We start from the raw sequence: 17250 nt of genomic DNA on the forward strand, positions 1-17250 counted from the left end.
ACGAATCTGTTAAATAAATAGCAAGGGAAGGTGTTAAACTATTCGTACTAAACCAACCATTTGTTAGAACGTTCTCAGATATCTTTACAAGTTCCTATAGTTAGTTTCCATAAATCATATATAGTTTGTAGGTTATTTCTGTCTTGGAAAACGCGGTGGAGACGAAAGTAACATATTACTATGGACGAAAAGGTACTGTAAAAACTGTATCAAGGGTGAAGTATTATGTCATAACTATATAAATAAATAAACCACGTACATGATACTGAAGAAATTCTCGAAGCTACTTATGTGTTCCATTTAACGTTATTTAAATGTATGAACATTATCTTCATCGTTACTTCAAATATAATATGCATATTTAAACGTTTGCTTCTATTGTTTCTTATAAGAGAAATCCTACTCTACTTTCGAAAAAGTATTTTTACTTAATTCTCTACAAATGATTAATATTACTTTCATCTTCATGAGTCAATTTTATTTTTATGAAAAGTGTTCTGATTTTCATTTCTATGGCTAACACCTGAAAAGTTGTAGATACGGCCCTGATGATGGAAACATGATAATGTAGACATCATTTACGTGAAATGATCTATGACAGAATAAATCAACCTTAATTTAATGGCGCGCTGTCGTGGGATTTTTCTCACCATGAGCTCATATGTATGCGCATGAATATACACGTATGTATATATTGTGTACATATGTACGTACGTTAATACGGTATGTACTTTCAAGAGCAAACCCGGTTTCCCTAAGAAAAGTGAGGCATTTGAAAGGGGAAATGCGTTATATGATTACTAGGGATTCTTCAGGATTTAAAAATGTAGAATGGGTTGAGACATTTGGGATGTCAAAGTTTGGGGATTTATGGATTCGGTAATATAGGGATTTGGTGGACTAGGAGTTTAAACCTAGGTATTTGGGAGCATAGGTATTTTTGAACCTAGGTTATATACGTCGATTACTAGGAATTTTTGGGGATTTAAAAATTTGAAGTGAGTTGAGAATTTTGGGACACAAAAATTTGGCGAGTTATGGATTCGTTAATGTAAGGATTTGTTCGATTAGGAATTTAAACCTAGGTCTTTGAAAACATAGCTATTTCTGAACCTAGGTATTTGGGACGAGGGGATGTGAAAATTTAAGAATTTGGCAAATCAGAGATTTGGTGGTAAAAGAATTTGAAAGTTTTAGTATTTAGGGATTTTGGAATTTAGATATCTAAGAATTTAGATATCTTCAGAATTTATATATCTAGGGATTTGAGGATAAGCAAATTTCGAAATTTAAATATTCAAAAATCTAGGAATTGATGGCTTTAGAAATTTGGGAATTTGAATATTAAAAAATCTCGGAATTTCTGACTTAAGAAGTTGGGGAATTTGGATATTAAAAAATCTAAGAATTTATGGACCCAAAAATTCGGGAATTTGGATATTCAAAAATCTGGAAATTTATTGACTTACAAATTTTATCAGGTAGAAAGTTTGAGAAACTGAAAATTTTCAAATTTAGGATTTTGGAAATTAGAATATAGATAAGTTAAAGAATTCTTAAATTTTCAAATTTCTATACGTGTACTTATTCAATGAAAGTCTACGTATACCGAAATATAAATATAACGTTTTGCAATAATAATAAGATTTCTGCAACCATCTTGCCCACGACCATCTACCAAAAATGTTAGCATTCATATAATAAATATAAAAAAAGACATAATGTATACGCATAAAATAAGCAAATTATGCAGAACATCAAAAGTAACAAATTTGATTAATACTGTGTATATAACATTTAATTTTATTCCTTGAAACTTCCTTCTTCCCTTAAAACATCCTATATCTACCTTTTTCATCTGGACCTAACGATAATCTCATATTTAATGAACGTAAGAACATCATCGTAACACGCCTAGTTTTTAGCGCGTATGCGTCAGAAGTCCCACCAGTGCGCATCATTATCTTGTCCCACGAGTAATTTCATAACACGAGCTTGCTACAACCCTACTTACTCACTGTGTCAGAGACTCCAAACCGATTATATAAAAAACATAAAAAATTTACCTCGAAGAATGGCTTTTCTTCCTCGGCCTGCCAGGGCTCTTCTTCTCATCCTTTTTCGGCGTCAGTTTGGACAGCTCCCTCTGTTTCTCCCTGTACTGTCTCTGAATGTCAGCCAATCTGACCCTCATATCCAGCTCCATGGCGTCCATGTTCGGCCAATCTGCGTCATCGTCCATATGTCCTTTCCTAGCGATGAACTTCTTCGCGTCCAGCTTAGCCTGCAGGTTGCTATAATCGTGACAGTCGCGATGATCACCGGTAGACAGTCGTCTCTCCATGCCGTCGGGACCTTCTTCGATCATTTCGGACATCTTCTCGCAGTACATTTCCGTATCAGAGTCAGAGACGTTGTCATCGACGAAGTCCTTCTCGCTGTACACACCATTGCTCGCCTGGTACTGCTCGAAACCTTCTGGGTCCTTGTAAGGATTGCTGGCAACAGCGTCGTTGTTCAACAACAGCATCTGGTCACCTTCGACCCCGTATCGTTCGCAGAACTCCATACTCCTCCTGACCTTATCCTTCATCCTGAACACGGTATCCTTAGCACCAGCTTGCTGGTAAGGCTCCTCCTCGTCAAACTCGTTCGACTTGAACTTCTTCGAGCCTGCATAGTCCTCCTCAGCGTATTTCCTCTTCTCTTGCCTCTCCGGAGCAGCAGCTCTGCCCAGGTTCAGCAGCAGCCTTCCAGCATGCGATATTTCTTCGGAGCTGTCCAGGTTCAGCTTCCGGGGCACCTTGTCGCCCACCTCCTCCATGAACCTCTGCTCCGCGAGAGCGCATAGTAGACCCAATGGGCTGTCCACGTTGTTATTATTGCGTTCTGTCTGGGGAGACATCAGTTTACCCTTGACGGGTGACTTTTCCAGTTCAGAAGTCGTGCTCTGACCCTCCGGTTTCAGCTGCTCCAGTTGCTCGATGCTGTTCGACAGCAGCTCCAGTCCGCTGATGTCGACCGCAGGCTTCTGTTTGGAGCCAGCGACTCTTGGTTTGACCACCTGATTTTCGGCGGTCTCTTCGGCAGCCTCCACTTTGCGGTGCTTCTTCGGCGTGAGGCTGTCCGTGCAGTTCATCTGGGACACGTCGAAAATGTCCGGGGATGTCTTCTCTTCCTTCACGACGGGCTGGTTCTCGTCAACAGTCGTGATGTTGTTGTTGCTGTTCCTGGCGTCGTTGTTGTTGTCCTTCAGGTAGCAGTCCCTGGGATAGTTCAGCAACGAGTCGAACGAGGATTCGGCAGTCGGTTGGGGCTTCTGGGGCACCTCGGGCTCTCTAGGCGCTTCTTGCTTCTCGGCCAGCTGAGCGTTCTCGCAGAACCTCAGCAGGTGCTTCTTGAGACCGTTCTCCAGCTTCCTGGGCGTTATTTCCGGTCTTCGTGGCTTGGTGTCGTCCTCCTTGGGAGGAGCCGACTCCTGCAAAGCGGCCACCGCGTTCTTCTTCAACTTCTCCACCACGTTCTCAATCCCTGGGTGAGACTTCTCCGCCGTGTGCTTCTTCGACGTATCCAGACACCTGGGTCTCTCGGCCATCGACATCGTCTCGCATCTGTACGGACAATCCTCGAACGCCGGCTCTTCAGCTTCCTGCTTAATCACCACTTGCTCCAGCTGCTCCTCGCAGTCGATATTGGGCATATCAAACGATTTCACGGTGATCTGCGGACGCGTAAGCGGTTCGGGCATCGGAACTGGATCAATGTTGCAGTTGATCTCCATTTTGGATTGGGTGGACCCTTTCGCTTGTGATTTAGTGTCCTTCTCAAGGTCTTCCGGTGCAATTGCCACTTGCCTATTTTCCGCCATTTTCGCGGCTTCCTCGGCCTGAAAAAATGGGTTTTGCTTCTTCTTATTATTATTCTTGGATTTAGTTTACAAATTGCAATAGAGCTTTCGGAGCTTCCTTGAGTGCTCTTTGGAGTCGATGATAATTGGTTTGAATTAGTTGTTTGGTAGATTATTAGAATTCAAGTTCATAGTTGTAGGAATTACGCAGTGGTTTACTTCAGTTCCCACGTGATTTTTTTTGCAAGGTCTTCGTTTTTTCATTGTATATGTGCTATCTTTTTTAGGTAGCTGGTGAAAATAACTAAAAAATACGTACATACACCATCAGCCATGAGTATTTGGATACTTGTAACTTGTATTGAATGTGATAGTTTATGTAAATTACTGAATTTTTGGCTCTTATAATAAATTACGCTTGTTTTTAGCATACATGATTTGTTATTGAGAAGTTGATTTGATTGATTAGAGGATCGAATTAATTCCCTATGCAAACCAAGCCTATTATGGACTTTGAAGGGTTTCGTGTATCAAAGCCTGGTTCTATAACGAATTTTGCTAGTTTGTAAATTTCTGAATTTGTGAATCCATGTGTTGATAAGTTCGTGAAATTGTAAATTCGTAAATTGTAAATTTGTAAATTTGTAAATTTGTAAATTTGTAAATTTCTAAATTTGTAAATTTGTAAATTTGTAAATTTGTAAATCTGTAAATTTGACACTTTGCAAATTAACAAATTTGTAATGTGCACATTTATTTATTTAACCATTTGTTCATTTGACCACTACTATGTTTGCAGAGTTGACACATATTAATTAATTAAAGTAGTTGACTAGCTATTTTATACTATTTGATACATTTACTAATTGATGAATGTTATAATTAAATAAATGCAATTATTAACTCTCTGTTGCATATTTTCCAATTATGAGAAAAAGCATATTATTAATAATAAAAAAAACAGTTTCCATTTAGAAAATAGTATAAAAATAAATTATGGAAAGCTGCAAGTTAATATTTTTAAAAAGCAGAAGAAAAAATTGCAATTGCAAAAAGTAATATATGTTTTCAATAATTTTATGAACGATGAAATTTGTTTATTCATTCTTTCTTTTTAGAAAAATTTTGATCGTCAAATATTTCAGAATGTCTTTATGAAATGTAAATGAAAAAGTATATTATGAAATGTATATGTCATATATATAAATATAATATAATATTGTACATAAATATATATTATAAATTTATATTATGTAAAATATATTATTGATTACTATTTTTCATGATATTACAACTCCAATGTATAACGTCATAAATTTATTCTGTTGCATCTTTGTTATTTTTTTATTGTACCAACACAATAAAAAATAATAACTTTGGCGACACAAATAATTGAATTAACTAATCTGTAACATTGGCTAATTGTCCAATTAACAATAAGATTATCGAGATTGTTGAATTTTTTTATTGTAAACATATTTCGCTACAAATATATAAAAAACTGTTAACACCCAGTGTAAAAAAAGAACAAAGTACAACAAAATACCAATAGAAATAAAAATTTGAATAGTTTAAGAAATATAAAAACTTGTTTTATATTTTTAACTTCTTTTTGTATGTAAAATAATGTATTTTCTGCTTATATCATTAATACTACGATATCTCTTATATGGTCCATAAATTTTAACTATAAAATAGTATAATTTCGAATTATCCAATAATTTCATAACTCTTTTTTGAATTCATCTCAAATTTTACATATATCCAAATAACACATCACTCAATAAGTCCCTGGTCTGACACATATATGGCGACACTGGTGACAGACCCACGTTATTTTCGAATAATACTAACCTTCAAACAGTACGTGCCAAAATTTCATGGTATTCTGACCAATAGTTTAGAAGTTACAGTCATTTTAGTACCCCCAGTTTCGTAATTTTGAAGACAATGGATAGAAAGGAATTTCGTGTGTTGATTAAACACTGTTTTTTTATCGGAAAAAATACTGTTGAAGCCAAGAAGTGACTTGATAAGCATTATAGGGACTCTGCACTAGGGAAATCGACTATCATTGACTGGTATGCTAAATTTAAACGCGGTCATGCAAGCACCGATGATGCTGAACGCTCTGGTTGCCCAAAATCAGCAGTCGTTCCGGAAAATATAAAAAATGTCCATAAAATAGTTTTAAAGGGCCGTAAACTTAAGTTGTGTGAGATAGCTGATGCCTTGAAAACATCAGAAGGTAGTGTCTTCACAATTTTGCATGAAAATTTGGGCATATGCAAATTGCTTTCAAAGTGGATGCCGCGTTTGCTGTTTCACGAAGGCAATGCGCCGTGTCACAAGTCGATGAACACGATGGTTCAATTGAATGAATTACGTTTTGAATTGTTTCCCCTCACACGGTATGTTACGGATAGAACTAACTAAACGAGGCATTTCAGAGCAAAAATGAAAATTTAAAAGTATAGAAAAAATATAACTTTAGCGGGGTTTTCAGGGGCGACTGCTCAAAAGCAGCAGGCATGGCGAGTTTCCATGCCTCGAAGCCCTACGTGCACGGGGAAACCTGTGGCCGTATTCGTCGAACACCATGAGTGTCTCGGCATGAATAACACCATCGTAGCACCGGGGGTAACCAATCCGCCCGGGAGTGGTGGTGCTCATCAAAACACCGAGGGCCACTCCGCTCGGGAGAGGTGAGAACCCGGGCGGGAGCGAGCTTGCTTGCCCCGCGCTCCGGCTAGCTGTCTGCGGGATCGGTCGCACTCGAAGACGACAAATAATTAATTTTCCTAAGAAATGTACACGTACGTGGTGCACGTGACAAATGGCACGTGGCAAAAGTGGCACGTGGCACATGCTCTGAAATTCCAAGTAAAACGCCAATTAATAAGTATTTGATCCACCGCGAAATGCCGGCGAACCCTGGTGCGCACTTCGGCAGGAAAGAAAGACACTCCTCGGCGACGTCTCCTGATGCGTAATTTTCCAGAAACGCGCACCAAGGTGCGGACCGCTCCATTTGATGGCGGGTACCGGCAAGTGCCGACGCGATATCGGTATCGGCGCCACGGCGCGGCGGCTCGGCCGGAAAGGGCGGGCGGCATCGCGAAGTTCGGCGGTCCGGTCGCAGAGGGATGACCGCGAAGCCAAGGTCGACGGAGGGCACGTGGAAGATTTCGAAGAAATCGGGTGGTTGCTAGGAGACGTCGTAGGGAAGTGAAATATATAAAATAAGCGAGGGCACCGGGGCCCGCACTTCACTTTATATTTTGTCACTACGGTATTTACTTCGTATTCGTCATTACGCGTTTACTTCGTAGTTGTCGTTGCGGACTTCACATTTTGACATTGTGCAACGACTTTGATAGCTTGACCAACTATTTCGTTACTTGATTGTAATACGGATACTTGATTTAATATCGTAAATCGTCAAATTGCTTTGTCTATCACTCGCTACTGGACTTAATTATAATACGTTTGTTATACGATAATCGAAATAAATTTGTGCGTTTTCACCGTCATAAAAATTGAATTGTTCTGATACACCGTACTCCCCAGATTTGGAACCCAGCGACTACTAGCTTTTTGCAGATATGAAAAAAATGCTCCAGGTAAAGAAATTTGGCTCAAATGAAGAAGTGATTGCGGAAACTGAAGCTTATTTTGGGGGCAAAGACAAATCGTTTAATATAAAGGGAATTGAAAAGTCAGAGGAGCGTTGGAATCAATGTATCACCCTGGAAGGAAGGTATATTGATGATTAAAGTGGAATTTCTAAAAAAAAATTTGTTTTTCTTAGTTAGACCGGAGACTTATTGAGTGATGCGTTACTAACGGCCAGTAATACATCAAGAGTGAATTGTTTTTATTTCTTTTACGGTAAAATACGTTCTTATTTCTTACCAATAAACATCACAAGTTTAATTATTATATACTTTTACCTTTTTAAACAATTTAAATAAATAATCGTCTCTATTAGAAATTGTACGTAGATATATCAATTTTTCGATATAAAATTTATTCAATAAGTTGTATATTAAACAAATCGTTAAAACAGGCAACATTCTAGTACAGCAATTTTCCACAATATTTATGTGGACATATCACTGTTATATGACGATCATATTTAACCCTTAATAGTCACACTGCGGTATGAAACGATCTCGGCCAAGTTTTCTTCAATTTTAGCCACTTTATATCCTGAAAATCCAAATAAATAATATTTTTGAAACCCCAGTATTTTTACTATTTTTCGCTACAAACTATTATATCTGAAAAATATTCAGTTAAAATGTTAACTCTTTATATTAAAATCGAAAACAGTTTTAACTCTTTCGTTTCGAGCGCCGCTTATAAGCGGCGCGCACAATATGATTTGTGGGTACGAGTGTCGTTTAACAAAATTAATCATACATGCTTATACTATTAATCATTTCACATTAATATATTAACTTATTTGCGCATCATAATTAATTCATAATTAAAATATTGTAAATATAGTAAATATTGTAAAATACTGTAGCTTTGTATGTTATAAATGTTTATAAGTTATAAAAGTTATAATTGTACGTTATAAATCTTTCATATCAAAGATCTAAATTATACTCATTATATTGTAGCAAATTTTTGCTTTATTCAGCAAAATAGTCATTTAAGACTCAGGAAAACGTATATACAGCAACAACGCGTACTGCACGTATTCACGGCACTCACTTCCGTTCAGTTACAGTACTTCGGCGGACTGGATAGCCGAAGCGAAAGGGTTAAATTTTTCTGTGAAAATCATTTTTCAATTTTTTCACGTTTCTGAATTTTTTTTTATATTCAACGTTTAAATGTACTGAAATCAATTGTGAAATATGTTAAACAAATTTTCAAAGATTATTTCTAATTTTTTTTTTCAAGTTAAAATAATGAGTAAATTTTTTCTAAGAAACATTTTTAGTAGCCGGGGTCCTAAACGTCCCAGTGTGTCAGGCCTGTTATTCTTATCAATCTGTACTAACCTGATACAGTCTGACCGCTAAAGATTAACAGTAAATATAAATTATAAATTAATCGAAACAATACTGCATTGAATGGAAACAATTCAACTAAAAAAGGAAAAAATAACAAAATACATGTTGCTTTGTAAATCTTCACTGAAACCAATGACGTTAATATCATAAAAATATTAAACATTAAAATAAAAGCCAGTAAATTCGTTTTATATTAATTTAACTAATATTTTTGTTTTAACAACTGGACCACTTTGCCTCGTTCATTTCGTTCGTTATTCGATTTTTATATTTTTCCATTGTACACTCCATTGGGAGTTACTACCAATAATATGAAAAAATATGCATGCAAATAATTGAACTTTTATTGCATTCATGCGAGAAATAAAAACATTAATATTTGTGTAATGTTTTCATCTCAGAGTATTTCTTTTTTGGAAACTGTAATTAAATATAATTTCTACAAAGATCTCTATTTTTATTATTTTTTACTGCATATTTTTATTGTTTTTATCTTATTTACACTATTAATTAATATGAACATTTTTCAGAAGAACATGGACCGCTTTTATGCAGATTTTAATAAACTTCTTCGAGAATCAGTAAAATTTATTTATGATTCACACTTCCATTTAATTAATACAAGTATTACCTAAGTTTGAACATACAAATTTTGAAAGTACTTTGCACGTTAATCGAAATGTTGAACTTTGTATATTATTTTTGCAATTTACGAAGGTTAATCGACCAATATGTGGCGCTCTCATGAATTCTGATGATCTTTTTCGTATAATTTGTTACAACGTGCACAGAAAAGGAAAAATAATAAAAATTGACGTTCGGACTTCAACGATCTTCAAATCAATAAAATACGTATCACCGCTACATCAATGTACTTGCATTTATTTAGTTTACTTATATTGTATAACGATATCTAACAGACTATTCATCAAACGATGTGTTCATTCAAGTCGCTTGTATACTTTCTAAACAAATATTCCGCAAAACACGAAGTCAAATCTTCCAAGTTGTTCAACACATGATTTACGGACTACTTATTCATTTAACTGGAAAATAAAGTAGCAAACTAAATAAATTGATGAAACAGAAACTATCTCATTAAATGATTTTTTATCTCGACAAAAGTCAATGTACTTTTCTCAACAAAAAGCTTCTTAACAATTTCTGTAATTTAAAGCAAGAAATTTATGATCTGTCATTTTGACGAGTTCCGTAAATCCAATGTTGAAAGAACTGCTATCAATCAATTTTCATTTATTCCTACACAAATCACCGAGAATTGTAAAAACCAAAGTGGAAACCATGAATTATGTCAGTACAATGTGTTACATCGATGAATTTTTAGCAAAGTACTTGTTAACAGCGTAATCGGCAAAATATGACCCAAACCAGTATCAACACACCATACGTCGCGTTATTGATTTACAACTTTATTCGCAATATATTAAATATATTAAAGCTTTCTTCCCTGCAGAAACTGTTCCATTCAGCTATGGTATTTGGTTCAAGCTATTCGTGAAGTAGCCGTTTAGTTGGCGAAACTGTACTATTTATTATTTTACTGCTCTTCTACCGATCGCTCGATCAGGAACGTTGTTGAAAACGTTCGACATTTCTCACCCTCCAACTTTCGTATATAACAATTAAGAGAAGTCTTGTCAAATTTGACAAGTATATAATAGCATTGCGCGTGAACAGTAATCTGGTCAGAATTTTACTTTTTTAATGGTCATTCAGTTCGAACGTCAATTTCTGTATGCTCATGCCAAATTAATTAAAAAGAATTACCAAAATTCACGAGGGCATCGCACATCGATTCAATAGACTACAAAAGTATTTCATTAAAAAATATTGCGTAATTCTAGTCCAGATATTTCTGTCGGAGCAGACGCTCGTAAAACAATTTTAAATTTACTGCGCATAAATGCCAGTACTGTCACCTACTGTACCTATTTTATAATATTCTATTAAAATATATCTTAGGCACTGCGCTAGTTTGTTGCGTACAAGAGTTATTGCTAAAATAAATCTAATCGTTAAATTACTTTCGTCAAGTAGTATCAAAGTATCAAAACCCCCAGTTACAGTGTTAGAAAATGTGTTCAATATAATAGTGTTGAAAAGCACTTGATATTCAAAGAGTTAATATATCCACTTACTGTAATCCGAAAGGTTAAAAAGAAGTACGCTTACCTCGCAATTCTCCTTAGGCTCAATCTCGCCATTTTGCTCCCTGTCAGTAAACTCCGCGGCGTAGTACCTCTTCCTCTCCTTTTGTCGATCCATGGACCTATCCCTGGAGTGGTCCCTCCTCCGTCCGAAGAACTCCAAATTCTCATGAAAACTGTCGCAATTTTCCTCTGTAATTTCGATGATCCTTGGTCCGCTCTTCAAATCTCTACGCGACAGCCTGTCCTCGACGATCGATTCGTCGTCCTCCTCGTCAACGCGAATCTTCTCCTCGTATTCTCTGTCCATTTGCCTGGCGACCACGTGCTCTATGGTTCTATCGATGGACGTGACGCTCCTGCACTCCTTCGTGATCGAATATTTTGGACAATCGGCCATGTTGATGACCGTGTTCTCAGCCTTGTCGACCTTGCCCACGATGCTGCAGACCGCCGGGTTCACTGTGGTCGTGGTTGTGGTTATTCGCACCACGTTACACACCTTCTCCGGGGAGGCAGCGACGATCTCGAAGTTCGTCAGATTCGTCAGGTTCGTGGTGGTCGTCGTCAGGTTATTGGAGCCCTGCAGCTGACAGGTGTTCGGATTTTGCTCGTGTTTCACGCATGGTTCCGGTCCAGCATCTTGGTCCTCCGACTCGGGTGCGTCCGTTTGGTTCGAGGCGTCTTGCACGCCCACCATTGGCGCCACTTCCGGTGGCTCGATCGCGTGGATCGTCGGCATTTCCGGCGGTGGTGTCAGACACGACACGGGGGATGTAGCCTTCAACAGAAACGAATTTCGCTGCTACGCGCAGGATATTCGACGATCAAGTGTCTTGGCGTGTTAAGCGACGGCAGATTTCGATAAAGTTGGACTAAAACCGTTCTGATTACTCTGTGACACGTGACTGATCGCTGTAGTGATCGATTTGTAGGTCTACTGTGATCGCTTTAATCCGTGCCGTACGATTTGTCGAATGCAGTCAGCATTGAGTATTTGCTGTTACAATTGTCAGTATTTGCTATTACTATTGTCAGTATTTGCTATTACTATTGTCAGTATTTGCTATTACTGGTGTATGATGTTAATATTGAAAGTATAGGAAATTGATATGTTATTTTAATTTATTTAGTGATCCTCAACTATGCAAATTGTAATTTAAGATTGGAAAGAGTTTAAAGTTTGAGTGAGTTTATTATATTTGAACTGTGTGCGTCAGAGATCAGACTCGTCAAAATATAACACAGAATTGATAATTCAACAATGTATTAATATTCGGATACACGTTTTTGTAAGTAAAAGACATCTATTTGATTTATATGTCCACATATCCTTTTTCTTCAAATATATTTTAAATTTAAATATTTTCCCACCATATGATAGTTTTATTACTGTATTGTTTCAATATCTGTCATTATAAAAATACTATTTTAATTGAGTGCAGCTACTTTGTCCAACTTTATTAAAATCTGCCCTAATGCAAGCAATAGCTGCTGTTTATTCGTTGTACAAAGCTTTAAGCACATGTACTAATGGATTCTGTGTTAAACAAAATTATAATACCAAAAGAAAGACAGTGATCGTCGTAATTGTAGTTGTAAATATATCTAGTAAATTATAAATTGAAATTTAGTAGATTAATCTCAATAAAATTATTGTAATAATCTGCATCGTGGAAGTAGGTATCAAATTATTTATAATTATGTTTGAATGACATGGATGCAATTTTATGAAAAAATTAAGTAAAAATATGATGTAAATAATTCTGTACATACTTTCTCTATGACATTTATAATTCAATGAAAAAATGCTATGAATGAAAATCAGTGGAAATTAATTTTAAATAAATTAATTGATTTACTTGTAACAAAAAGAATAATACTAAAAGTAACAGTAATAAAAATAATAATTGTAGAAACAAAAATAATAAAAATAATAATAGTAAAAATAAAATTATAAAAATAATAAAAAAAGGACAATAAAATTAAAAATAGTGAATATAATAATAAAAATAAATTGCCAAATTTTATCAAAGTAATAAACAAACTAATTTTGAGCAAGCAACTGTCCTAAATCAAGAAAGTAATATTCCCAAGTTTTTTCACCGAATAAAAACATGAAGGAAAAAGAGGAGTCGCGTTCGGTTATCGATAATCGAGCAAAAATTGCAGCTGACTGAAAACTCGCTGCAAAGAAGCTTACGGAAACAAAATCACGATGATCACTGGCCTATAAAGGGAAAGCAACATTGAAGCAGTCGAAAGAAAATAAAAACATTCGATAGTGAAAACGAGAGAGAAATTACAGGGAGCAAAAGAGAAGCAGGAAATGAAAGGAGGGAGTCAATTGTAGTCCACGGTGGTAAAGCTCTTTGGAAGTATGAAAAGACTGTATACTTTAACGAAAAAGGAAAAAGCACTAAAACTATATACAGAGAATTAACGTGCTTTCTTGTAAACGAACAAGACTTTAAGCTCTTATCCGGCTAACAATTTAATGCTCTTGAATTAATGTAACGTTTCAAGCGCGGCGTAAACAAGGAAACACCTTGAGGAATAAATCGTGGAAGAATAAAAATTGTGTAACGTTACTAATCTTTGCAGATTGAATACATTGACTTGTACGGTGAGTGGCCAAATTATTGTATTTGAGAAATTTTTATTAAAAATACTTAAATTCTCAAATTTCAAAATTCTCAAGATTTCAAATTCTGAAATATCCAAATTCTTAAATTCCCCAAATCTCAAATCCTTAAATTCTCAAATTCTCAAACTCTCAAATTCCCAAATTCCCAAATTCTCAAATTTCCAAATTTCTGAATTCCCAAATTCTCCAATTCTCAAGTCCCTAATCTCTCAAATTTTCAAATTCTCCAATTTCCAAATTTCGAAATTCCCAAATTTTTCAATTCTCAAATTCTCAAATTCTTAAATTTTCGAATTCTCAAATTCTCAAATTCCCAAATTCTCAAATTCTCACCTTCCCAAATTTCGAAATTCTCCAATGCTCAAAACTTCAAACTCTCAAATTCCCAAATCCTCAAATTTCTAAATTTCTGAATTCCCAAGTTCTCCAATTCTCAAGTCCCTAATCTCTCAAATTTTCAAATTCTCAAATTCTCAAATTCTCAAATTCTCAAATTCTCAATTTCTCAAATTCCCAAATTCCCAAATGTACAAATATATTGGTTACAATATTTCATATTTAATTCATCAATAGTACTGGCAAATGTAGAGACACAAACTTTTTTACCCAAGAAATGGATTAGTCACGGATCGGAACAGTAATGACGTTTCCTTAACTCTTTTCGTACAAATTTCAAAGTTTGAACCATCGGGCCATAGGGAACAAAGAATCGGAGCCATTTGAAACTTCGCATACTTTTTCTGGACACTATGAGCTTTAAAAAAAAACCTAGGCATAATGATTGCGATACCTATTTACAAAGATACCGTAACTTTTGTAATTTGAGACAAAAACACCATCTTTTCACGTTTCTTTACATCAATATTACGCATCAAAGAAAGACATTTAATCAAAAACTGATATACCCATCATAAAGGGTACATTCTTCGCTTTCTGGAACCGTCCTTACAATTTTTGTTCGATGGGTGGGTTCATGAGATAATGACTATCAAAGGAAAAAGCGTTATTTCGGCTTTGGTAGCTCATAACTTTGCGACCGATCATCGAAACGAGCTTCATAGATGTGCAAATTATAGGGGAAGGAACAGGGAACAGCAGACTAGAAGTGGCATTAATCAAAAAAATTTTCCTATGTCTATACAAACCTTAAAAGAAAGAAAAAAATTCTAAAATTTTTCCATCGCGATTTTTTGTATGTTTCATTAGTGATAAAAGGCCCAAAAAATTTTTAAGATAAAGGGTCGAAAAGAGGCAGAGCAATTTGAATATGACCTAAAAATTTAAGGAATTTTTCTGTTCCCTTAATTCTTTTGACTAGTGTATAATATTTTTGTAATATAATATATTGCACTCTCATATAATATTTTTATACCACATTTATACAATTATTCCTACCATACGTCACGTATTCAAAACAATATACTCATACCGCAATAAAAATACTCGTAACCACAATAAAAATATCAGCTCCATTGCATCGCCCAACATTATAAAACATGAAACTTGAGCACACTAATTTGACCAGCCGTAGTTAGTAATATCTATGCAGATAGCGGTGCAAATAGGTTCGCGCATGATTAATACACAATATGCGATTATGCGAATGGTTAGACCGCGCCCAGGGCTCCGAATAATTAGCCAGAGTTTACCGTCCCCTTCCAGGGACAGTTTGACAAACAGCAGCGAAACGAAAAGCTCGAAAAATCAACTTACCTGTGATCTGCAGTGCGTCGGTTCAGCCTGGCTGATTTGGACCAGTGCGGGCGTGTGGGGATAATAGTGCAGCGTTGTCACTAGGGGCGCATCTGGAACTAGGGTGCCGGTCATCGAAGTCACAGTCTGCAACGCCTTCGTTGACTCCGTAGACGCTGCAGGATTTAGTATTTCAGTATCATCGAAAGAATCATTCTCGTCGAGTCTAACTTGCTGTACGCAGATTTCGGTTTAATTGTTAATCGCCATAATAGTGGGACGTCAAGATGCTTATTCGCAAATTTTCAAGTCAGGCATGGCAGGTTTTTCAATTGCTTTGACTCTATTTTTGGGTTGATATGGTCTTAAAAAGTTTTAAAGTGGTCCTTTCGGTATCCAAAAGTCTTGATACTCTTGCAAGATTAAGAGTCTTGTGAATTGTAAATTTCCTGAAAATCTTGGAAGTGTCAAGAGCCTTAAAGGTCCTGAGGATGATAGTGACAAATGTCTTGACAAATATCTTGACAGTCCGATATGTCTGAAATGTCTGCAAAATCTTGGAAATCTTAAGAGTCTTAAAGATGATAAAAGTGGCGAAGGTGCTGATAGTCCAAAAAATCTGAAATGTCTGCAATATCTTCCTAGTCATAAGAGTCTTAAAAGTCTTGAAAGTAATTGCAAGGATGAATGTCTTGATAGCCTAAAAAGTCTGATATGTCTGCAAAATCTTGAAAGTCTTAAAGTTAAGGTCTTGAAGATGACAGTGATGAATGTTTTTATAGTTCAAACAGTCTTAAATATTTGCAGAATCTTGAAAGTCTTAAATGTCTTAAAGATGATAAAAGTGGCGAATGTCCTGATAGTCCAAAAATCTGAAATGTCTACAAAATTTTGGTAGTCCTAAGTGTCTTAAAAGTCTTGAAGGTGATAAAAATGTCTTGATACCCTAAAAAGTTTGATATGTCTGCAAAATCTTGAACGTTTTAAAAGTTTTAAGTGTCTTGAAGGTTATAACAATGACAAATGTCTTGATATTCCTAAAAGTCTGATATATTTGCAATATCTTGAATGTCTTAATAATCTTAAAGATGATAACAGTGACGAATGTCTTCATACTCCAATATGTCTGAAATGTCCGCAAAATCTTGAAGGTCTTAAAAGTTTTAAATGTCTTGAAAATAATAACAGTGATGAATGTCTTGATAGTCCAAAAAGTTTGATATGTCTGCAAAATCTTGAACGTTTTAAAAGTTTTAAGTGTCTTGAAGATTATAACAATGACAAATGTCTTGATATTCCTAAAAGTCTGATATATTTGCAAAATCTTGAATGTCTTAATAATCTTAAAGATGATAACAGTGACGAATGTCTTCATAGTCCAATATGTCTGAAATGTCCGCAAAATCTTGAAGGTCTTAAAAGTTTTAAATGTCTTGAAAATAATAACAGTGATGAATGTCTTGATAGTCCAAAAAGTTTGATATGTCTGCAAAATCTTGAACATTTTAAAAGTTTTAAGTGTCTTGAAGATTATAACAATGACAAATGTCTTGATATTCCTAAACGTCTGATATATTTGCAAAATCTTGAATGTCTTAATAATCTTAAAGATGATAACAGTGACGAATGTCTTCATAGTCCAATATGTCTGAAATGTCCGCAAAATCTTGAAGGTCTTAAAAGTTTTAAATGTCTTGAAAATAATAACAGTGATGAATGTCTTCATAGTTCAATATGTCTGAAATGTCCGCAAAATCTTGAAGGTCTTTAAAGTTTTAAATGTCTTGTAAATAATAACAGTGATGAATGTCTTGATAGTCCAAGAAGTCTATAATGTCTGCAAAATCTTGATAGTCCTAAGGGTCT

General features: G+C 35.5%; 1 protein-coding gene across 6 annotated transcripts in view; it reads right to left on the reverse strand.

The window, feature by feature from the left end:
* wge (BAH domain and coiled-coil containing protein winged eye) overlaps positions 1 to 17250 on the reverse strand; it is a 339615-nt gene that overhangs the window by 18183 nt on the left and 304182 nt on the right. For 4 of the 6 annotated variants that reach the window (XM_076532773.1, XM_076532774.1, XM_076532772.1 and 1 more), the window contains 3 exons: positions 15406 to 15560; positions 11071 to 11850; positions 2067 to 3886 (listed from right to left, as the gene is read on the reverse strand). In XM_076532773.1, coding sequence (XP_076388888.1) covers positions 2067 to 3886; positions 11071 to 11850; positions 15406 to 15560 — 2755 coding nt within the window. The remainder of the gene's footprint in view (positions 1 to 2066; positions 3887 to 11070; positions 11851 to 15405; positions 15561 to 17250) is intronic. The other 2 variants (XM_076532771.1, XM_076532775.1) reach the window with 1 other exon arrangement.

The sequence above is a fragment of the Megachile rotundata genome, chromosome 6, assembly GCF_050947335.1.
Source record: "Megachile rotundata isolate GNS110a chromosome 6, iyMegRotu1, whole genome shotgun sequence".
In the NCBI taxonomy this organism is placed as follows: domain Eukaryota; kingdom Metazoa; phylum Arthropoda; class Insecta; order Hymenoptera; family Megachilidae; genus Megachile; species Megachile rotundata.